At 43.6% G+C, this 24,258-nt stretch overlaps 1 protein-coding gene across 1 annotated transcript in view; it reads left to right on the top strand.

The window, feature by feature from the left end:
* CFAP61 (cilia and flagella associated protein 61) overlaps positions 1-24,258 on the top strand; it is a 296,977-nt gene that overhangs the window by 191,447 nt on the left and 81,272 nt on the right. Inside the window, exons 19-21 of the mRNA XM_032420163.1 lie at positions 2,650-2,748; positions 8,149-8,317; positions 20,147-20,321. Coding sequence (XP_032276054.1) covers positions 2,650-2,748; positions 8,149-8,317; positions 20,147-20,321 — 443 coding nt within the window. The remainder of the gene's footprint in view (positions 1-2,649; positions 2,749-8,148; positions 8,318-20,146; positions 20,322-24,258) is intronic.

The following is a 24,258-nucleotide window of genomic DNA, read 5'->3' on the forward strand; positions in this document are numbered from 1 at the left end:
GTGATGTCTGGAGCTCCAGGAACCACCTTGGGCCTGAGGGGACCTTGAGAATGGAAGCCGTCTTGGAGAAACAGACAAGCAGGGCCATGGCCCCTGTTGACTGCATGATTCCACCTTATCAGCACGTACTGGTTACTTTCAGGTTTATTAAGTACAGTTGTAAGAAAAGAGTGCTGGTATAGAAATAGGGAGAGATAGGGAGGAACATGAAGAAGAGACAGGGTTAATGGGGAGAACCTGTCTTCTGAATTAGGGGGAATGGAAGAATGCTCTTGTCGATGTTACTGGAGGTAACAAGAAGGGAAATGGGGTTAGGGGGAGCCTGGTTGCTGGTCTCTGTTTTCTTTATGATGTGGGAGATGTACTCACTTGAGAATGAGGAAAGGGGACCAGAGGGAGAACAAGAAAGGCTAAAGTAGTGACCTTGAGGACTGGATAAAGGACCAGAGCAGCCACAGTGAAGAAGGCAAAAGGAATTTAGCTAAGGTGAAAGAAAAGGAGTGGAAAGCTGGTACCCTTATAGATAAAAATCCAGACAATGCCCCCCACTCAAAATCTTTTGGAGAAGTCCTTAATTACACAATTGCATAATTCAGGATATTACAGTGTGGCAATTTGGCAATTTAGGAGTCATTTGATCCATGTTGTTAGATCGTTCAAATGATTCAGTGCCAAAGGGATTGTTTTTGTAGTAAAAGATATAGCTGGATAACTACTAAGTCGCCTGTTCACACAGAGCTGTAAAAACGGCCTGTATATAACTGTATTATTACTCCAACATAAACCACATTTCCATCACATAGGCACCAAAGCCAAAATAAATTTTAACTTCATGTTGGCATAAACACATATTATTATTTGCATTTTCTGTTAAATGGAACTAGATTAAAGACCTGTCATCAGTGTGCAAAGTAGCTGGGGTTAATTGTGACCTTTATGTTATTTGAACATATTCAAAAATTTTATTCTTATTATTAGAGGATAAGATGTGCTTGGTTTTCTTTGTATCAAATAGGAATATTCATTCTTAAATGACATGCATCCTTAGAGACTTCAGAACACAACCTTTCATAATATTTAGCTATTTTTAAATGTCAGGTGCAGTTGAGTTTTATTACATTGCCGGCCCATGCCGTTACCAAAAGTCTCCTGTTTTTAGTGGTACTTAACAGATTGTCAGTAAATTGATAGCATTTCCATGTTTGGAAAATTTCCAATTTCCTCATGGGAAAGGAGGGCAGGTTTTCCCCTTGAACCTGGTGAAGGTTTCTTTCTTGGCATTTGGTTGGTTTAAGGGGAGGTGTGAACTCAGAAGAGATTTTAGAGAGAAATATCTTTCTCACCATCCTATGAAAAGATCAACTCACCCATAAAGTTTTGCTGACTTGAGCTGGAGGGCAAATTTGCGGCAAGAGTATTTTAATACATAAGGGGAAATAGGGAGTGAGTCTTGAGTATGTCAGTCCTGAGCAGCCTCTGCTTACGTGCTTGCGTCGTGCTACCCAGCATCGCTCACGGGACTGTTGAGAGGACAGCCAGGTGAGTGCAGAGGGCACTGCTGGGGGCAGGAGAGACATGGCTCTCACCTCCGGTCCTGCTGCCCGTGAGCTTCGGGACCGTGAACAAATTACCTGGTATTTCCAACCTTGGTTTTCCTCTGTATGAAATGCAGATAATAACAACCTGCCCCCTGCCTCTGGCACAAACCGCCTTGAAGATTAATCTCTATGATAATGTCCTTGAACGTGTCTTGGGCCCTGGAAAGTCTGATGCAAATATAAAGCAGTTTTGCTTCTAAAAGCAACCTTCTAGAATTTTCTCCTAGGTGATATTTTGGTATCTGATTTGAGTAATTGAGATATATATATATATATATATAAGAGGGAAAGAGAGATCTGAAAATAATATATATATATATCTTTTGTAGTAAATGCAAGGTGTGCCATATATATATATGTATGTATATATATATATGAAAATAATAAAGTTAATGTTGACCAGTGGGGATTAGATGATCTTTGGATCCTTGTCAACAGCTTGGTGTCTACAGGACAATGAAGACAGAGGTTAGGTGAGAAGATGCTGGAGCCAGACAGCCTGGCTTCATGCCCTGCCTTCAGACTCTCCTGCTGTACAGTCTCGAGCACATCACTTTGCCTCAGTTCCACATAATAAATAGGGATATTTTTACTGACCTCATGGTATTGCTGCTTCGCGGACCAAATGAGGGACGCACAAAGCACTCGATGGTAAGCATTCAGAAGGTGTCAGCTATGGTGGTTGTGATCCCAAGCAATTCTTAGAAGTAGTCTGAAATTTGAACTGTGCATTAGTTTATATTCAGTTTTCCTCCCTCCTCCCAATGTTGGGCTTTATTTTGCTTCAGTCGGAGAAGCAAATTTTTAAAAAATGAAATGGTACCTGGCATGACAGTACTGTAGCTTTGGGAAGTTTCTGCAGTTAGCTGCTCCAGAACCATCTTCCTTCTTTCATTGAAATGGTCGGTTCTGTTGGAAGGTTTGTGCAAAAAGAGTTGCTGAAAAGAAGAGTGCAACAATTGGATGACACATGAAATAAGGTTAAATGGAATTATAATTCACCAAGTCCGGCTTTACCTCCTTTTTTACGTGTTCTCTTCTCTCTCCTTAGCTCTCACCTGAAGTTTAGTAATCTCACCCTGATTTCAACCCATGGACTCCCTGGAAAAAAGCTTCTGGGCACCGAACAAAGGAAGTTTTTAGCAAGCGAGTAAGAATTCCATTTGCTTTTTCATTCTGAGGCCTAAATGTCCTCATTTGTGTGGACAATACAGTTGACCCTTGAATGACACGGGGTTATAGGGGTGCTGACCCCCATGCAGTCCAAAATCTGCATGCAACTTTTGACTCCCCTAAATCTTAACCAGTAATACCCTACTATTGACCAGAAGCCTTACCAATAACATAAGCAGTTGTTGATTATTTTGTATGTTACATGTAATATATACTGTATTCTTAAAGTAAGCTAGAGAAAAGAAAATGTTATTAAGAAAATCACAAGGAAGAGAAAATACATTTACAACCCTGTACTGTATTTATGGAGGAAAAAAAAAAATCCATGTGTAAGTGGACCCATGCAGTTCAAACCCGTGTTGTTCAAGGGTCAACTGTAGTCGATTTCAGACTGGAAAGGGAAGGGTGGCAGGCTTTTCTCCCGGAGTTCAAACTCACTTAGAACATATAAGTACAAATCTGTTCATGAGGGAATGGAGAGTTGGGCTGCCATTTTGTATTTGTGGGGAGATGTCTGCCCTCTTCCAGCCTGCTGACCCAGCTACCTCCTGCCCTTGGCTTCCAAGTGACACTACAGCACAGGGAAGCTTGGTGACTGTATTTGCATCAGACCAGGTTACTCCCCCAAGGTTCAGAGTTGGGAGCTAAAGACGGGGCACTTCGCTGACAGGGCACTTCGCTGGGGTGTGGGTCTCACACCCCTAACCCCGGGCCCTTTGTCATGAGGGGCTGATCTGCTACGACCTTCTTGCCGGTCTGGGCAAGCTTCATTGTTTGCATCCCAGTAGAATCACTATTTGTCAACATCTGTTCTAGAAAATGCCATTTCATTATCACACAGCTTGCATTAATTTTAATTTCCTGTAGCAAAGCATGGGTACAAGAATTACTAGGCTCCCCACCTCTAGAAACAATGTCCCAATTTTTCCAACGAGGAGGAAGGAAATTGTTCCCTCTCAGGGTGTTCATTTTAGAATCCATGATGAAGAGATCTTCAAACAGTGAGAAAAACGGCAGCAACTCCTTGCCAGCAGAACCAGGCTCACTTTGACCTAACACTTTCATCAGACTTTGAACTTTTATTTCTCTTGAAGGACAGCATCAAGGCAGTAAAAAAGGCATGGGTTTTGAGCCGGATAGGTGCGGATTCAGGTGGATGCCCCTATTATGAAGGGGATTTCATTTCTCTGAGCTTTGGATTTTTTGACTGTGAAAAGTGTATGATAAGCCAACCTTGCTGGAGTTTTTCTGTTAAAATTACTATAACCGCAAGTTCTGACAAAGGGTAGAGGATCAACCCATGTGCATCCTTCCATCATTGCCTGTCTTCCAAATGACACGATTCCCAGGAAATGTTGGTCTTGTTGATTAACGTCTCATGAAGAGCAGTTTAGCCAGCTTGATGGAGGTTTCTGTCAGCCCCCATGTTAGGGGCTACAGGAGAGAACAGCGAGCAAATGGCTTTCTGCTGGTGTGACTCAGCATGGGACCCACATGTGGCTAGGTGGAGAGTCACCTGGTGGTCCTGCTTCTGTCCTGGCCTCTCCATATTCTCAACACAATAGCCAGAGCAATGCCACACAAATATGAATCAGATCGTGTCAACTACAGAACAGCCTAGAACAGCACTGTTCAATATGGTGGCTACTAGCCACACGGGGCTATTTAAATGTAACTTCAGTAAAGTTAAATGAGATTAAAAATTCAGCTCCTCAATTACATTAGCTATATTTTGGAGTGCTCAGACAGCTCCACGTGGCTAGTAGCTGCCATATCAGATAGCGCAGCTACAGAATATTTCCATCCTCACAGAAACTTCTAGAAAGTTCCAACCTAAAATCCATCCCTGTCTGCTTACTTCTTTGACTTCATCTTTTACCACTGTTACCCTTGTTTTCTCCACTCTAGCCACCATAGTCTCCTTGATGTTTCTGAAACACAGTGGGCAGGTCTCCACCTTGGAGTCTTGGCTTAAATGTCAACTTTTCACACGCCCAACACACTCCAGTCCTCCTTCCTCTGCTTTGTTTTTTTCTTGCTACAGAAATTCTTCTAAATATTTTATAATTTGCCTTTTAAGATCACGTTTATTCTTTATATTCTGAATCCTTAACCTATAATGTAAACTCTATAGAGTTTACTATAGTAAACATTAGTTTACTATAGGGAAGGGATTTTTTTTGTCTTGTTCACACTGTGTCCCCAGCATCTGGGACAGTGCTTGGTGCACAGCAGGTACTCAATAAATAATGTCAAACAGATGAAAGTTGCATCCAAAAGTACCTGCAAAAGTTCTCTCAATCAGGTTATAGACAGGGACTAAACAATGCAGCCAGATGCCTCTGGGTGGAAGACTCATGTTATCATAATTCTTAGAAGCCACAAATTGAAATGTAAACAGGATGTTGCCTTTCAAATGGTCCTCCTACCTCAATAAAGGAAATTATCTCTGGCCATGGATAACTAATATCTTGACATCCATAAATTTAATAATTTAAATTCCTCATTCTGAATATAAATTTTCAACTTTGCCCTAGCCAGTGTTTTGATTATTGTTGTTATTAATTTTTGAACAGCCATTTTTTTGTCTCGCTCATGTCCCCCCCACCCACCCCAGGCCAGTTTCTTGTAGAGGTGCTAATGACATGCCGGGATACAGCAGAAAGGAAGGCAGTGGGAGGAGAGGAGAAACCGGAAGCAGGAGAAATCCACTAATTGGACAATCAACCCTGAATAGCGGATGTTAATTGTGATGTTCCTTCTTCAGAGTGACACAGTAAATCATTTATGAAAACCTCTGAGGTTCTTTCCAGTTCTGAAGGGTTCTGATTTCATGAAGTGCATGTCTCCACCCTGCTTGTAATTGCACCCCTGGAGTTTGCTTGTAATTTTGCACCTAGAGCTTTGGCCTAAGTCTTCTGACCACTGGCTGTGGGGGCAAGCTGGCCACTCTGTACCTATGTCCCCTTCCAGAAATTTCCCCATCCTGCAATTCTGTTTTTTTTTTCCTTATTATCTGTTTCCAGAATGTTCTATGAAGACAAACTTTCACATTAGTGTTGAGTCAGGGTCAAGCTCATTTGAGAAACCTGAAGTTTTATTGATGTTCCTTCTTTGGTTCTTTCTCTTTCTTCCAGAGAACTCTAGTGGAGGTCTTTCTCTTGTCACCAATCCACGAGACAGTCCCTGCCATGTTAGAATCCTAATGCTCATTAACTTTCCTTAGGAAATAATTCTGGAAAACTATCACCAACAGTATCCAATGGCTAATTTCACCTACCTGATGGATACATTAAGGAAGACCCAGAATGAACAGTAGTCACCTACACAGTGATACTTTAAACTGACAGATGTCACTCAGTATAGTAACAGACTGTAAAAGCAAGCACCCCACATTCTTCAGTGCTTCTGAAGGTTCCTAAAAAAACCAGTATTCCTAATGCCAGTTCCCACGGGACAGAGCTTCAGATTTTAACTCTGAAATATGCATTCTGACATTATCAACATTACTGTCCTGCTGTCATTAAAAATAACACTGTCTTAACCTTCCCCAAATTTCCCCTGAGAACTTTTATCTTTGAGCAAACCTTCATAAGACTAATCCCTGTGAACGAACTATATTTAATTTTTCCTCATCTTGGACAACTGACAGTACCATTCCTATTATGAAGAGACGGTGTAGCAAATAAGGACAGTCCTTTGTGGGTCTCTCATGAATGTGTAAAATCAGCGAAATTTCCTGTTTTCCTTTGAGCTACCAAAATGGTTGTTTAAAAGAGAATTTCATCCCACTATCTATTATATTCTGATGACAGGCCAGTCCCTGATTTTCTTTTCTTATTAAAAAGAAATTTTCTTGTTTTTAAGTGTTGTTTCATGGAGAGATACAAAGCCCAGAGCCCCCTTCTCTTTCACAGGCCCTTATAACGGGGTCTAATGTGCATCCATTACGAGAATTCTTTTTGTGTGGTAAGAGCAGACTCATGTGTGGATCAAAAAGAAAAAATGTTCTCCCATTACCACTTCACAATCCTGTTTGCCTCCAAGGAGGGTAAACAGGATTATGCATCATTAATATTATTTAGAACAATACCCTTCACATACGCATCCCACTTGACAAAACAGCATCCTTAACGTTCTCATGTTCATCCCGTACAATGGCCAAGGCATGTGAGGAGGGCAGTTACCTCATGTCAAGAGGTCAAGAAACTGAAGTATTGAAAGGGCATGCAGAGTCCCCGGGGTCCACTCTCATTGGTGACAAATCAGGGACACAGACCATGGCACAGAAAAGCCTAGATTTAAATGAAACATGTTGGGGTGCCTGGGTGGCTCAGTCGGTTAAGCATCCCACTCAGGTCATGATCTCAGGGTCATGAGATCGAGCCCCATGTCAGGCTCCATGCTCAACTCGAAGTCTGCTTGAAATTCTTCTCTCTCCCTCTGCCCCTTCCCCCTCTCACCCTCTCTCTAAAATAAATAAATTCATTAAAAAAGTAAATGAAACACGTACTATTCTGCCACCCTATACTCTGGGTCTTTAGAACAGGATCAATAAAAGGTCATGTTCATGAGGTCAGACCTATCAAAAAATTCTGGAAACCACCCTCATAAAACTCTTTATTTAAATAAACCTAAAGCCACCAAAACCCCACTTTTCTCACATTAGGGTAGAATGCTCAAACTCAAATGGAACCCAGAGAAGAAAACCTATCCATCTGGACCCACTGTTTGCAGAAGTACCAGTTCCCCACAAATCACCTTTGCTCTACAGAGTGAATCCCAAAAGTCTCTAGGGACTATACTCTCAGCAAACGTCATTCCCTAATTGACATCTCTAAATAAAATGTGTAGTTGTTTTGGCATGAATCCATACACTAATTCTAAGAATGAGTCATTTATTGAAAAAAACATTAGCAAATATGAAGGGTTCTCAATATTCAGGACCTTGACCCCTGCCTTTGGGAATCCTCAGCAATGTCACTTTCTTCTTCCTCATTCCTTCTGAGTCTGTGGTCGACATGACAATTCAACAGCTAAAGTCAGTTTACACCCACCATGAAATAGAAGCAGAAGAAAAAGTATATATTAATGATTTCACAAAGACACGGATGCACGCGGATGCACACACACACGCCCTCCCTGTTGTACACTGGCCTATGCCGGGTGGAACGATTTAGCTTTAATGGGAAGATGTCAATCTGTGACTACATGTCTCATAACAAAAAATCTCCCGGTATCTAGCCGGGGTCCTGGTATACTCATGGCAAGAGCACAGACTTGGCCCACTAGGGGACTTGACCCAGCTCACCAGATGTCTAATTAATGCCCACTGTCAGCTGCTCAAATGTCACTGACGGAGCTTTTCTCTCCGTAGCCACTGTTTTCATGACAAAGATTACGCGTTGATGTCACTGTGCTCCTGGGTCAACGTGGTGGTGGGTAGAATGACTGCCATAGACCGAGCAGCCAAGCACGTGGTGCTTTCCAAAGAGGAAATCGTGCTCTACGACCATCTCATCCTCTGCACCGGGCAGCAGTACCAGGTGAGATCTCAGGGACTAACAGCCCGTATGTGATCCGGGGCACACGTCCTCAGGGTTGGGAGCGAGACTTCCCACCGGGACAGCTGCCACTCTCATCATAAAAGTGCCAGAGAGGCTGCACACACGTGAAGAGAATTATGTCCGATCTCCTCCCGGAAATCCATTCCAAGAAAAACATTCTGCTCAAGGGTAAAAATCACAGCAAGTTGGAGAAATGTCATTCTTGAAGCTGTTGTCCAAAAGTCTAACACTTCCTGCTCCCCAGAGCAGAATCCAGACACAACCCGGCATGCGTTTGTGGTAAATTAATTTATGCCTCAAGAGGCTAACATTTGGCGGTGGTGACGGGCTCATGCGAAAGTATTTCAAACATGCGCACCTTCTGTCAACCCTTATTTTATTTTGTCTCTCAGTTATAAAACTAGGAAATGTGACTGATTGATTACCCAGTGACCATGCTTTCCATTTGGATGAAATTCTCAAACCACATTTGAGGAGAGCATTGCTGGAGACAACGGAAGCTGTTCAATGTCTTAGGGAAGCGAATTTTAATATTTTCGCTTTGCAACACACATTAGCGTTTCATGTGGTTCACAAAAATAAGGCATTTCTTTGATGAAAGGAGGTTGACTTTGTAACTCCAAGATGGGGTCTTTTTCTCCCGGGAACCTAGAGGGGCCTTCCCATGGTGGGTCTGTTTCTGACAAATACGGAGCAACCCGCCCCCACCCCAGGCGCTGCCATGCTTTATCTGGTACTGGGTTAGGCCATTTTGTGAATGGCGGTGGATTTGACAGGGGGAAGCATGTGCAGGTTTTCTTCACAGAGCCCAGCCAGGAGGAGGCAGCGTGCGATGGGGAACAGACAGCTGAGCAGCTCCCAGCATCATGTACTTAATGTTCTGAGCCTTGGCTACACGTTGACATCAGCTGGAACACTTGAAATATACCCATGCCCAGGCCCCACCACGCGCCAGAGGCTCTGTTTTAATTATTCTGGGGTGGAGCCCAGCGATTAGCATTTAAAAACAACAACAACAACAACACCCAGATGATTCTAAGCTAAGGCTAAGAACCAGGACTTGAATTTTCTTGACCTAGAATCTCTCATCCGTACCTTAGAACAGCACTTCTCAAACCATCATGTGCACCCACAGCCCCTGTGCATCTATCTCGTTAAAATGCAGATTCTGAGCAGGGGCTGGGGGGCGGCTGATACACTGCGGTTCTAAGAAGCTTCCAGGTGAGGCCAGCCCTGCTCGTGAGCGGGCCATGTTGAGTAGGGTTCAGCCTCTGAGGGATTGCTTTTCTTTCTTGTCCTCCTCCTCCTCCTACTACCACCACTACTGCTGCTACTAAAGAAATCCACTTTTCACAGTGTAGAAAAGGATTTTTTTTTTTCTGATTAAAGGATAAACACAAACTGGAGGAATACCTTATTTTGATAGTTAAGTATTCCTCTTTTTAAACATTAAACCAGGAGAAAACACCGTACACCCCTTAAGCTTGTCCCCCCACCCCCACCTGCCCCACCGAGTTCCAGCTGCTGCCTGGGACCGTGGACTTTGGAAAATGTGAGTGGAAGACCCGGCCAGCTGTCCAGAGACTCGGGCATCTGCCCATGTGTGTCCAGCTGCCCCTGCAGCTTTAGTCTGTGGCACGTTAAGCTCTTGCCCTTTTTACAACGGGAAAAATGAAATGAAGAAGTGATAAAGGGAGTTCTAATTTAATTTTTCCAGAAGGACATAAAAATTAAAGGTACATAGAGTGATACAAAAAAGGCTGCTGAATTCACTGAGGAAGGCTTCCAGTTCTTATTTATTTTCCTATCTCCTTCTCTTCAACTCTCTCATGGTTTTGTCCCAATTTTGTGATTTGGAAAAAAAAAATTTTAATGATGAAAATAAAGCTTAAATCCAAAGCAAGAAGGCAACCTGTTATAAAATATCATTACAAACTTTAACCTCTAAACAGACCTTTAAATGGCATGAGCCATTCTAAAATATTATGCTATATTTTTGATATCCAAATACATATCATTTAATTTTTTTATCAGAAAAGCCATGCACAAAGTAAAAGATTAAATTGGGCTGCAGGGCTGTGTGTGAGGCAGACTGGTCTCTACCTTCCAAGCCCTCTTTCGAGGGGCAACCACCTGGAGGCATTTCTATTGTTAGTTCCTCAGGGGTTACCCCCCAGAACAGCAAATAATGTGTTTATAGAAGTTTTATCTTTGATCTATCAACTCCTGACAATGTCTATGACCTTTCCATTTTGGAAGATGAAGCTTTCTCTAGCTCATATTCAGTACCCTCTAACTCCCCTCCCCATCCTGCCTACTGATTGCGTTGTTTTTGTTGGTGGGCACATGCTGGTGCTCATGCACAAAGCTCTGGGATAGCTTGCCACTGAGGTCCTTGGCCACTCTCCGTGGCACATGGAGAGCCATGGAGAGACAGAGAGATGCCTCCCCGTGCCTGGTTTTGGGGCTTCTCAACAAGAGGAAGAATAAAAATGTGTTAACTTGCAAGGGCTCTTAAAGGGGTGATGCTCACTAGAAGCCAGCAGGTGGGGCAAGAACATCCCACCAGAGCAAGGTGGGATGTTAGTTATATTGAGCTTGATGTGGGTCAGCAATATGATGTGGGCTCCACAGAGGCTAATTACATCCTTGATGGGGTAAATAAGAGCAGGGCATCCAGAACGGTGCAGGCCCAGGTGAGAACCTGCTACAAACAGCTAAAAAGAGAGCTGTGTATACCACTTTGACTCTTCCCATGTAAGACCTGAGAGGCACTCCCCAATGTCTAGAACAGCGCTTACCATGAAGAGACCTCACTGAGTTTGGGATGATTAAAGGGGGAAAATAACATTCCAAGAGATGAGGTCTACATTTCCTTCCCTTGAATCTGGGCAGGCTTGTGACTGTCTTGACTGATAAGAGTACAAAGGAAGTGATGTGGTGTGACTTCTGAGGCTTGGTCAGGGGCCATGCAGGGTCTCCTTGTTCATGGCAACAGTGGCTCCTGGAGCCCTGAGAGGCCACTGAAGAAGTCCAGCTGCCTACCCTGTGATGGCCATGTTGGATATGCCATGCATGGGTTCTCCAGCTGACAGTTCCAACAGAGCCCAGCCTTCCAGCCGTTGCTGACAAAGCACCAGACACATGAGTGAAGCCATCTTGGACCCTCCACCAGCTGAATATCACCAAGTGACTTCTGTTGTTAACAGATGGAATAAAGGAATTGCCCAGCCAAACCCTACCCACATTTCTGGCCCACAAAATCATGAAAAGTAATAAAATGGTGGTGGTTGTTTAAGCCACAGTTTTGGTGTGAGTTTATTGCGTAGCAAGAGACACCAGAAACAAAAGTGTAACATGGAATGAGGGAAAGGGAACCACATTTGGAAAAATCAGAGAAAGAACACACTCTTGATATTCCAAAATGCGTGATTCATACACACACACACGCACGCACGCACACACTGCAAGAACTGTTCATTCTCCTCAGTACAGTTTGATCAGCCAGCCTCTGAAATGGGCACTGGAGCCATCTGAAGAGCAGAAGCTGAGCTGAGAAGGCCACAGAATTATTAGATGAAAAGGAAGATGGGTAAGAAAGGCTTGAAATTAAATCCCTATCAAGAGACGGGACTGCTGCTGTCCAGTGTTAGAGGCTGAAGACAAAGCACAAAGCTCCCCTGGAGGGCTGCTGCAGAGGGCAAAGGGCATAAGAGACGAGAAGGTGTGATCAACATGGAGGCCACATACAGATCATTGGTTTTCCCAAAGAAGACACCCTGACAAATAGAATAGAGACAGTAAAGATATGCTAGAAGAAAATTTTCCTTACCTAACACCATATTATCCAGTTGGGCACATTCCAGGCAAAATGAAAGACAAAATTTCTCAGCCAGTTATATTCTGATGGAATATTGGTTCTGTGGGAATGGTAGGGAAAAAATGCACAAATTTCAAGAGAAAAATAACAGATTACCAACCCTCCCCCGCAAATAGAACAAAAAGAAGACAGGCACCCCCAAATTACCTTTCCAGGAGGAAATGGCATAAGAACATGAAATTAGCCACACAGAATTTTGAAGAGACTGTGGTGATTCAATAACTATATGCCCACCTAAGTCTCTCCTATTTGAAGACAGTAAAAAGCTGTTCCATGTGTGAGGTCTCAGAAGAATGATCTTTCTCGTTCTTTAATGTGTACTCCAAATAACTGAGGCAGAAAGGAAAAGATAGGACTTGACGATAGTTTGAAAAGATAAGTGACAAGCACCAAACAATTTAAAAGTTTGTAAGTCTGTTGGTAAGTCTGAGAAAAAATGCAAAACGAGTAATCACAAGCCTTCATCTAAATCTAATCAAGACCAAGTTGTTTGAAAATAGGGAGAGAGGTGGCCAGGTAGAAGTAAGAAATGCCTTAAATGGGGAAACCCAAAGGTAATATTTAGGTATTGACTCCTATATGTAGAAGGAATAAGATCAATGAATGCTTTTGAACAGCACAAGTAAATTCACCTTCCCAACCCCGAAGAAGATAAGACAGGAGGAAACATTATTCGTGTAACCACAGGGAAGAAAACAAAGCAACAGCCACAGCGCTTTCAACAAGTATAAACCAGAATGGCATTAGGAAGAACAACAGTTGCAATGGTGAATGCCATGGTTTTACACTGTGCTGTTATGACAGCGAGGCTCTGTGTTTGCACCAAATGCAAAATATAAGAGAAATGCCAAAAAAGAAATGACACCCAAAGTTTCTCAATGAAATGATAGTTAAGAGCGCACCAGCAAAAGGTGCCATGCAAATTCAAATGGCTATCAAAAGCAATGGCAAGATTAGTATCCAACAAAGCAGAATTAATTGGAGAAAGAAAAGCATTAATGTCGACAAAGGATACAATTCGCAACAGCAATACAGAGGTGATGAGCTCATTACATGCTGAACATGATCATGTCAAAGAATATGTCACAAAAGCAGAGGTGCCTGGAGTATTTGTTTCTTGGAGTCACATTTAAGATGGGAAAAATCAAGCTAAAGCGCATCCAGAGACTCTAAGTTGCCCCAGATGTTCAGCCACAGGGGTGAAGTTTCAGGATGGCTGTTCTCAAATATTTGAAGGGTGTGTACATGCAGAAAACAGATCAGACTTTATGTCATGGCCCTGGGAAGCCAATGGAAGACAGACCACCAGAAGCAATGGGAATACAGTGCTTATTCATCCTACGAAACAACTTCCCAAGAGTCAGGGTTTTGGGCGCCTGTGTGGCTCAGTTGGTTAAGTGCCTTCAGCTCAGGTCATGATCCCGGGTCCTGGGATTGAGCCCCTCCTCGGGCTCCCTGCTCAGCAGGGAGCCTGCTTCTCCCTTTCCTTCTGCTGATCCCCCCACTGTGCACTCTCTCTCTCTCTCAAATAAGTAAATAAAATCTTAAAAAACAAAAACAAAAACAGAGTCAGGGTCCCCTCCAAGGGGGAATGTCCTGCACAGGAGACAGTGAGCATGGCATGGCAGGCCCTCATAAGGCAGTAGGAACACCTGACAGAGGTTGAGGGACTGCCACACATGTTAACTGATGCAGTTCTTGCAGTAAATCTCCAAAGGTAAGATCCATGCCACTTTCATCCCCATTTTATGGATGAGGGAGCCAAGGTGCAGTGAAGCGGAGGTGATTTGTCTAGGGTCAGACGATGACAAAGTGACAGACTGGGATTTAAACTCAGTCTCCAGACTATGAGTTCTTTGCCATTGCCCCTGTCTCTCTCCTCTCTCCCTCTTTCTCTGTCTCTTTCCTTTCCCTTTCCCTTTCCCCTCCCCGCCCTCCCTCTCTCACAGATGTGATCCAGGAATTACACTTTCTGGCTTTTAAAAATATTCACAACACAGAAATTCTAGGACTTCTTCCTCCCTTCCTCCCTCCCTCCCTCCCTCCCTCCCTCTCTTCCTTCCCTCCTTCCTTTCTCTCACTAAAAATATCTGGAGAAAGGCAACCTAGGTCTGGTAAGGTGGCTCCCTGATGTCATCAGGAACTCAGACCCTTCAATCTTTTGTTCTTCCATCTTTACTAAGTGGCTTCCATTCTCAGCATCTTGACGTAGCTGCTGTGGCTCCAGCCATCCCATCAGCAGGAAGGAGGAAGGACTAGAGCAAAATGATTTTTCCCATTGCCCCACCTAAGGACTCCTGCTTATAAATCTCTTGACTACCTCTTAGGTCACTAGTTAGGAAATGTAGTTTTTCAACTGGGTGTATTTACCAGGAACCTGTTACTAAGAAAGAAAAAGAGGGGCACCTGGGTGGCTCAGTGGGTTAAGTCTGCCTTCGGCTCAGGTCATGATCTCAGCGTCCTGGGATCGAGCCCCATGGTGGGCTCCCTGCTCAGCAGGGGGTCTGTTTGTCCCTCTCCCTCTGCCCCTCCCCCCATTCATGCTCTCTTGATCGCTCTATCTCAAATAAATAAATAAAATCTTTTTAAAAAGAGAGAGAAAGAATATTGAGGAGGCCACCAGCAGTCCCTGCCATGATAAGTTACTAATTTGCTAAGGGGAATGGTGTGGCCGAGGGGCTCCCATCAGTCAGGGATGCTGGGCTGTTCAATTCCCAATCATCTGATGGAATGGTCGAAAAGTCGTCCACTACTCACCAATCACTAGCGGCAGTTTAGTTAATGGCAGAACACTCTCTAGTTTGGATGGTGAAATACACCCATGCTCTCCTATTAAACTTTATTCTCTCCCTTACTTTGATGACGTAATATGATTTTTCTTCCAAAGACCTTTTTTTCATTTATTGAGTTCTGCTCAATTCTGTGTGGACAAATTAATTGGCCTTGGGATTTAAAATCCTAGCTTCAGTTTTGCCTAGTGTGTGAAAATGCCATTGTGTGAATATGAAAAATACATTATCTCATTAATTTTCCTTTAATTTCTCTAGTTCTTTAATTTAGAAGTGTGCAAAACCAATCCCACACATTTAAGTGCACACAAGAAAAAATGGGTTATCAGAATGCAATTATATTTTAGGATCGCAGTAGATAAGCTGATTTTCATTTTGGACCTTATTCTTCCTTGTTTTTTTTTTTTTTTTTTTTAATCTAAACACTTACTATTTGGAATAATAACTCATTGAAAGTTTTATTAATTGAATAGCTCTCAATTTGTTCTTTAGCCCTGCCATTTTCTGCCAAGGACTTTTCCTGATTCATTAAAGCATGACCTACTAAATGGGTGTACTGTTACCTAAATTTCATTTTCTTTTATGCTACAATGCTTATTGGAGTTCTGGTGAGGTTTCAAACCTCCAAAGCACAGCATTCAATATCATTCATTTAAAATAACTTAACCACCGGTAGGGGTGGTGGGAGCGATGAGGGGACTGAGACAGTGGTAGCCGTTGTGTGAAGATGGAGTTTCCCGGAGGAAATGACAATTACCTGACCATGACAGGGTCCTCGCACCCCTTCCTGTCAGGTGCCAAGACATTCCATACACCAAGTCTGGGAGATGAGGAATTTGAAATCCCACCTATCTCCTTGGATTCTGACCCCTCCCTGGCTGTCTCAGATGTGGTTGGTCACTTTGATGACCTGGCAGACCCTTCCTCCTCTCAGGATGTTAGCTTTTCAGCCCAATATGGGGTCTAGACATTGGACATGTCTGTGGGCATTACCCATGGCTTGATGGAGCAGGGCGGGGTGGGGGGCTCCTGAGTGGGGGCTTGACCATGGACTTGGACCATTCTATAGGAGCTCAGTAAAGTGCCAGCCCACCTGTTACAACTGATGTACCAATGACAGACATGCCATCTGGCTTGATGGGGCATAGCCAGTTGACCACCACTGATCAGTCAGAACCCAGTTCTCAACTTGGTTTAAGCTTAGGGGGTGCACCATCCTGCCACCTGCCCAGTCACTCAAGGATCGTCTTTCAACCACTCCTTCACCTACTAATTCACTTCACAGGAATGGTATTGAGGATTTCTGGAGGCAACTTCCCAGCCAGAAGACAGTTGTAGTGGAAGCAGGAAAAAAGCAGAAGGCCCCAAAGACAAGAAAAAAGAAAGATGCTAATGAACCTCAGAAGCCAGTTTCAGCATCTGCTTTAGTCTCTCGTGATACACAGGCTGCCATCAAGGGACAGAATCCCAATGCCACTTTTGGGGAGGTTTCAAAAATTGTGGCCTCCATGTGGGATAGTCTTGGAGAGGAGCAAAAACAGGTGTATAAGAGGAAAACTGAAGCTGCCAAGAAAGAGCATCTGAAGGCTCTGAGTGCATATAAAGACACTCAGGAGTGTCAGGCCACTGTGGAAACAGTAGAATTAGATACAGTACCACCATCACAGACTCCTTCTCCACCTCCTATGGCTACTGTTGACCCAGCATTTCCAGCATCAGCCTCAACAGAGCCCCCTGCCCTGTCCTGTCCCATTGTTGTTAACTCCACTCTTTGCTCCTATGTGGCAAACCAGGCATCTTCTGGGGCTGGGGCTCAGCCACCCCTCTGTTTTTTCCAGGCACCTCTGTTTTTGTGACATATTCTTTGACATGATCATGTTCATTATCAATTGGCTACAATCACCATGTTGATTATTACCAAAGAGATGTTGCCCTCTTCTATGACTATGTCTTAAGGAAGAATGGTCACTGTTAGCCCGCCACAGTGGTGACCTCCCGGGGGATCCAACTAAGCCAAACCAGTACAGCCACTCCCCAGCCCAGTCAACAAGCCCAAATTGTCACTCGCTCAGTGTTGCAGCGGCAGCAGCCTCCACCCTGACGACAATCCCCCTCCACTGCAACAGATGCGTCAGCCACCCACTCAGCAGCAAGTCGCCATTCCACAGCAGCCTGCCCCACTTCAGGCCGAGCCACAGCCTCCACCTCAGAAAGTTCGAACCCATGTACGGCAGTAGCCACCTCCTCTGCAGATGAAGATTGTGCCTCCTGAAAATGCAGGTGCCCTTGGTCCCACCAGCTGTGGAAAGCAGTCCTGAGCGGCCTGTGAAGAACAGCCCCGAGGCCCATACAGTGGAGGAGACCTCTCCTGAGACAATCTGTGAGATGATCACAGATGTATTCCTGACGTTGAGTCGCCTTCTCAAACGGATGTTGAATTGTGAGTGGGTCTCCCGTGTGACGCTCTCACCCAGCGTCGCTGTGTGAGGTCGGGTTGTGAGAAGCCTCCCGTTGTGATGAAGGACTGGGACAGTGAGTACTGCAGCAATGAATGTGTGGTGAAGCGCTGCAGGGATGTCTTTGTGGCCTGGGTGGCTTCTAGAAATTCCAACACTGGTGTTTGTGAAGGCATCCATCCTGTTCTCCAAGCCAGGGAAGACTTAGATGCTGGGAACATGTCTCAGAGCCTCTTTTTAGAACACAAGCTGGGCTTTCTGGTAGTGCCTGATCCCAACCCTTGACGGTCCTTTGTGCTTCTCCCCTTTTCTGTCTCTTCAGCAAGGGCCATACTGTGGAGCAAGGCCATTGAGTTTGCTGTGATCTGGAGTTGCTTTTTACTTTCAAGGACAAGCAGAGATACCAGTGATAATAGCAGAGGAGAGGGTGAAGGGATATGAACAAGCCAAACATAGGGGTGCTGCTGGTGGGGGGTTGTTTGAGGAACTCAGGATAATTGTCATAGGGCATGCCTAAACAATTATTAAAATGTTGGAGAATACTCAAAAAAATAAAATAAAATAATTTACCAGAGCCTTATGTGGACTGCTTTCTAATACCTATGAATATAAAATTACCAAAATTTAGTGTGATTTTGCTAAACAAATAATATTGCTAATAAGAAAATTTTACCTCCACAATTGTAGTTGCAGTAAATGACCACTAATTCCTGAGTTGTTCCCTTTTACTAAATATAATTATACTCTAGGCTCTTTATAGAGAAAGGACATCTAGGTTTTAAAATTGATTGTTTTTTAAGCTATTTAATCCAGTTTGAAAATGAATTAAATGCATCGCAGTAATGTACAGGGCTTACCATTTATATTGAGGAAAGACATAACCAGAAAGTTTCCTAGATGTAATCTGAGACTTAGTGAAGTCCCATTTCTTCAAGCACCAACCAGCATTCACATCTACCCCATATAAAAAGCATTTGTTGCACTTGTCAAGGGAGCAAGAACCTCTTCTGCACCCACAACAGTCTCTACTGCAAGTGAACTTCTTGCCCATCATCACTGTAAACCGATCCCTGCCTCACAGCCGATGGGCCTGACAGCACGAGTATGCAAGGCAGCTAGTGCAGGTCTTCTAACAGAGACCTTGCATTGCCTCTAAGTCCTGCTCCTGGTGCCAGCTTCATTATCTTCCACTTAATCTCTCCTGGTCACCAAATAAAAATCAGAGGGATGAGGTGCTGGCCCATGGGGCAAACTCATGCCACTGTGCTATTTTACTTGGCTGTCACGGTGGTGTTTGTTTGATTCTAATTTGAACCACAATAATGAGAAAATTGAGTCCACATTAAAAAAAAAAAAGTATCTGACATTTCCTGAGAAATCAGATCTGGGCACACTGAACCCATAGTCTACCCTGGCACCAAGTGTATAGAGTTGAGTTGTGACCAAACTCTGGCCAGCACATGGGCCTTTGAGTTTGCCACAGTACCCTTGACAAGTGTCAGCCTTTATTATGTTTTTACTGTTGCTTTCCCTTACTAGAGGAAAGGGTCTGCTTCCATTCATGTCTGTGTCAAAAGGGAGAGAACAGAAGTTATCCTGGGAGGGTTGTGTGTTGAGACAGAGACAGAGAGGAGAGGGAGGGAGGGAAGAAGGGAGAGAGACAGAGGGAGAGGGAGGGAGGGAAGAAGGGAGAGAGACAGAGGGAGAGGGAGAATATTTCTCTGACAAAGTGAAGAATAATTCTATACTTTTCATAAGTAAATAGTAGTCCAGTTCCCTCGTTTTCTTTTCTGCCTCACCCCTCTATGCACTTGGATTTCAATCCCTGGTATAATTGCCTCTGTGAAGATTGTTCTTACCAAATGGCTATGTCAAATCCCATTCCATGTGCTCTTCCATGGCCTTGTCACTCCTGCATGAAGAGATGAATTCTAGGTTCCCTCCCTCTGATCCTGGCCAGGCTTTTATGATGACCTCCATGAATAGAATACAGTAGAGGAGACACTCCTCGATTTCCAAGACTAGGTTAGAAAAGAATATGGAGCTCTCTGTACTGGTTGGTTCTCTCAGGACACTTGCCCTTTGAAGCCAGACACCATGTTGTGAGGAAGCCGAAGACACATGGAGAGGCCACATGTGATGTTCTGGCCAATACCCCAGCCAAAATCCCAGTCCACGGCCAGCATCATTGCTGAACATATAATGACAACTTGCTGTCATTTTTGAATACCTGGCATGTTTTCGGGGGAGGGGGCGTGTGGAGGAGTGAAATGGCTTATCTCCAGATGAATCCAGCCCCCAGCCCTCAAGTCACCCGCAGTCTGTGAGTCTTCCCAGCTGAGGCCTCCAACACCTCCCACCTTGCCCTTGTCTGAATTACTGACCTACAGAATGTGTGAGCCTCGTAAATGGTCATTTGCACCACTGAATTTTGGAATAATTCATTATGTGGCATTAGATAACTAGAGCAACTCCTTCTGAGAATTGTCTCTGAGTGGTCATTCCACCTGGTTTTTGTTCTTTGTTTTTCAATTAAAACCTGATTGTATCTGAGGACAGAAAAAGACATACCTATACCAGACATTGCTATGTTTACTTAATTAAATGAACAAATGTATTTATTGCTGTGTCAGTGCTTCCCTTATTACCACCAAAATAAGCATGTCTCTGTAACATACTTCAGGTCCCGTGCCCTACAGGGGCTGATATTAGTCAACACGTGACAAACAGAGAGATTCCAAACAGCGGGAAGCAGCGATACACTGATAAAGTTCCTTGCAATCTTTTCACTCTCAACGACGAAGAAGATTGCTGTAAGGCCCTGAGTTGGATAAGGAACAACTCCATCATCACAGAAGGTAAGGATGTTTGTAACTGTGCATCTTTGCAGAATCGCTTTTTATTTTTATAATGAGTCTCATTCTTCATCTAGTTCCAGTATATAATTAGTGCCTAATTAATTCCAACCAAATCATTCATCTGTCATGCTTTGTTTTCCAGATTAATTTACAACTTGTTGTCATTTTTGGATACCCAGCATGTTTGCTGGGGGAAAGAAAAAGGCTTGAGATAGTTTAATTATCTATAATTATTTTATTACACAAAATGAATATCCGAAAAGCAAAGCATGGCTAAAATCATTAACTAATTAAAGAATAATGTAATAAGCAAACATGTTTAGCAATTATATGGAAAATATGTCTCCTTTTGTGAAGCCGAAAAGACCTCGGAAGAAAAAGAAAGGTCTGCGTTGGAAGGGCTCTTTTCTTCCCTTCCCGAGCCATTGTTCTCTTTCTTGGTGGTGTGCGCACAGTCCTTCCCACAAATGCACGTATTTGAGTTGCATGCCACTTTTTGAATCAAAATGAGACAGTAAACCATTTCAACAAATGCCCCTGCCACTCAAAAGTGTTTTCTCAAGCAGCTTCCTCTCTGTTGCTTGGATTAAATTGAAATTGTCTGACTAGCAAGACAACCAGAACAGGGCCCAGCTACCTCTTTGTCCTTAATTGAAACCTGGGAGTCAAGTTTTGAAGATGACAAAGTGCAGCCCCTCCATTTTAGCCTACAGCTTGGGGAGGGTAGTGACTTGGTTAGCCTATACAGCTCCCCGCGGCAGGCTGGGGTTCTGTGCGGTCCGGGGATGTGAAAAAACACTAAGTGCCTCTCATCTGGGATCAACATGTAAAATTAAATCTATTAATCTATTTAATGTACTTATTCAAATACAATTTAATGATGTTAGTTAACATAATATATTAAAATCAAATACAGTTTCTTCTGATTTTTGGTGGAAGATTAAGGGATTAATTAACTGTTTGTTAAATTACTACATTTATTCCATTAAAAATTTTAAAAAATGGGTATCAAGTGACACTCAATACATTGCTGGATTCAATTTGCTAATATTTTATAGGCTATTCGATCTAAATTCATAAGTGAGATTGGCTTGTAATTTTCTCTTATAAGCTTTACATGTTCAGTTTGGGGAATTAAGGGTATGCTGGTCTCACCAAGGGTTTTTTGGAAGCTTTTTGTATTTTTCTAGGGTCTGAAATACGTTGTGTAACCTAAAAGTTGGACCGAAATAACCCATAAAACCAAGTGGGTCTGGAAACTTTGGGTAGAGGTGGGATATATAGATATATACCAGACTCAGATTTAAAACTTGTCAAAGTATTTTCCTATTTCCCTCAGAACTTGGTATTATTTTCAGTTTTGCATCTGTATGTGTTTAAACCTGTTTCAACATTTTAGTCATTTTTTAGTCACTGCCCTATGACCTACATAGACTTAAGGAATTCTTAATTTGGGGATCAACAAACTTTTACGGTAAAGGTTTAGATAGCAAATATATTGGACTTTGCAAGCCAATATGGTCTGTGTCCCATCCACTCAGTTCTGCCACTGCAGCAAGAAAGACAATACATAAATAAATGGGCAAGGCTGTGTTCCAATAAAACTTTATTTACAAAAATCATTGATGAGCCATAGTTTGCAGAACCTGTTTTTTTATGCATAGGATTTGTGACAAATCATTACCATTTCCTCAAATCTAGGCCTCAAACTGTAACTTAAACTCCCTGAAAGCACAAAAGCCCATGGTTCCGTACAAAATACACAGTGTGTTTTAGGACTGTCGCCAATCCTGTCATAATGCAGTGTTTTAACTTCGAACAGTTGCCTATTTTTGATGTTAGGAATAAGGACCATTTTGACCAAAAAAGGGGCCTTTGAAAGTGACAGTGCAGGTTCTTGAGGTTGAATGTTTATGGCAGAGAATTTAGAAATCCCAAAACAACAAGCACTATGCCCTCCTTCAGATCCTTCAGATGCCTTTTTTTTTTTTTTATGCTCTTGGCTGTCAGATGGGGGAAGAGCATCTGTGTTATTTTGATGACTTGACTAGTTGTCAGAGATGGTGTTACTCTGCTGCCCACTTAAAGGAAAATAAATGCTTTTGCAAGATTTTAAAAATGTCTCCCATCAGCCACTGCATAAAACTCCTCTGACTGCTGCTTTTGTCCACTGAACAGCCAAGATAAGAAGTATGTAGAAATGAGTTTCTTATCTTAAATGTAGGCTATTCCCCCAGGTCTAGTGCTAATGACGTTCCCAGGGCATCTCTCAAGTAGGTGCTCTTAACTCTCAGATGCTGGGTCCAGGCTCTGGGAGACATCCAAGAAACTCAACACTGCCAGATTAATTCATCTCTGTGTGGTGCTCCTTTTCAAATGACTTTGCATGTAAGAAAAGTTAGAAAGAAAACTGTTAACCTCCTGTCTGAAGGAAGCTCTTTCTCTTTGTAGCTTTTTCCACAATTAGAGTCCTATTCAGACTTGAATTTAATTAGTCCCATTTCAGATAATATCTTCCTCACATGGGTTGCTGTGAGGATGAAGTGAAATAAATAAGATATTTCATGCCCAACTCAGGACAGTGTGTCATATAGAGTACGAGTTCAGGAATACTACTGCTCTGGGCCGTGGGGTTGTTGCTATGCACTGAAGGTTCCCCAGGGCGTAATCTCAGCCCCTGGTGATCACTCGGTCTAGGACACAGTCCACACAAAAAATGGGGATCCGTGTACACCAGGGTCCGGTCCAGCAGTAGAGAGGCATGGTGTCCTCCCTGAGAGCCCTGCAAACTGAAGTTTGGAGAAAGAGGATCGAGCTCAGCCTTAAAGAAGAGCAGGATAAGTAAACAGAGAGAAAGGAGTGTGAATTGTATTGGGCAGACCCTTGGAGGGCAGCCATGCCCAAGTTTAACTGGTTACTTTTTTTTTTTCTTTGAAGATTTTATTTATTTATTTGTCAGAGAGAGAGCGTGCACGCATGAGCGAGCGCAAGCAGGGGGAGCGGCAGGCAGAGGGAGAAGCAGACTCCCTACTGAGTAAGGAGCCGGATGCGGGACTTGATCCCAGGACGCTGGGATCATGCTCCGAGCTGAAGGCAGAGGCTTAACGACTGAGCCACGCAGGTGTCCCTTAACTGCTTACTTTTTAGGGGTTGGGGAACTAGTGAGGGGGGATAACCAGTGCACAAAACAGCACTTTAAGAAGGTGAACCTCCCATCGGTGGAGCCCATCTAGTAGCGAGAAAGAGATCCAGAAGGAACAGGTTGGAGGTTGAAGGGTGGGGCTTCCGTGCACGCAGGTGGGGGCTGCTGCAGCCACTTCTAGCTTCTACTCAAGTCAGTTACGGGATGACGGTATTGGAAGCTAGAAACTGGAAGCCTGGCACTTCATGAAAGCCGGGCAGGTCTGCGTTCCTGGACCTATTGCCATCGCTCCACCAGCCAGCCCTGGCTTCCTCTTCCCATCACCGTAACACCACCAGGAAGAATGTGGACATCTTGCATGATAGTTAGCTTTTGCTCCCTCGGTGCTGATTTCCCCTTTTCTCAATAGTTCAGGGTGGGGCTGGCGGGAGGGAGCTGAGGACAGAACCCTTCCTACCAAAGTCTGAGAAAAAAAATCTCTTGTGTCTCCGTGGCTGGGATTGGGTCACAGGTCCATCCGGGAATCACACGCTGAATCTGGGGACACACAGGACCTGACTTGGCTGAAGTACCGGGACTTGAGGGGAGGGGCTTGTTTGTTGAGGATGGTAAAGGGATTGTTCTGGAAGAACAGGTGGATGCTGGGTAGCAGAAGCAAATGGATGGTGAGTCGGAGAAGGTCAGCTCTGGAATTTCTGCCCATTGAAACTACAGATACAGCCCCAAAGCGTCACCACTGTCCGCCCGCTCCCCCACCCCCCACCTGCATTCACTATTTTTGTTCTGCCTGCCCCT

Source organism: Phoca vitulina, unplaced genomic scaffold, assembly GCF_004348235.1.
Source record: "Phoca vitulina isolate PV1807 unplaced genomic scaffold, GSC_HSeal_1.0 scaffold22, whole genome shotgun sequence".
NCBI lineage: Eukaryota > Metazoa > Chordata > Mammalia > Carnivora > Phocidae > Phoca > Phoca vitulina.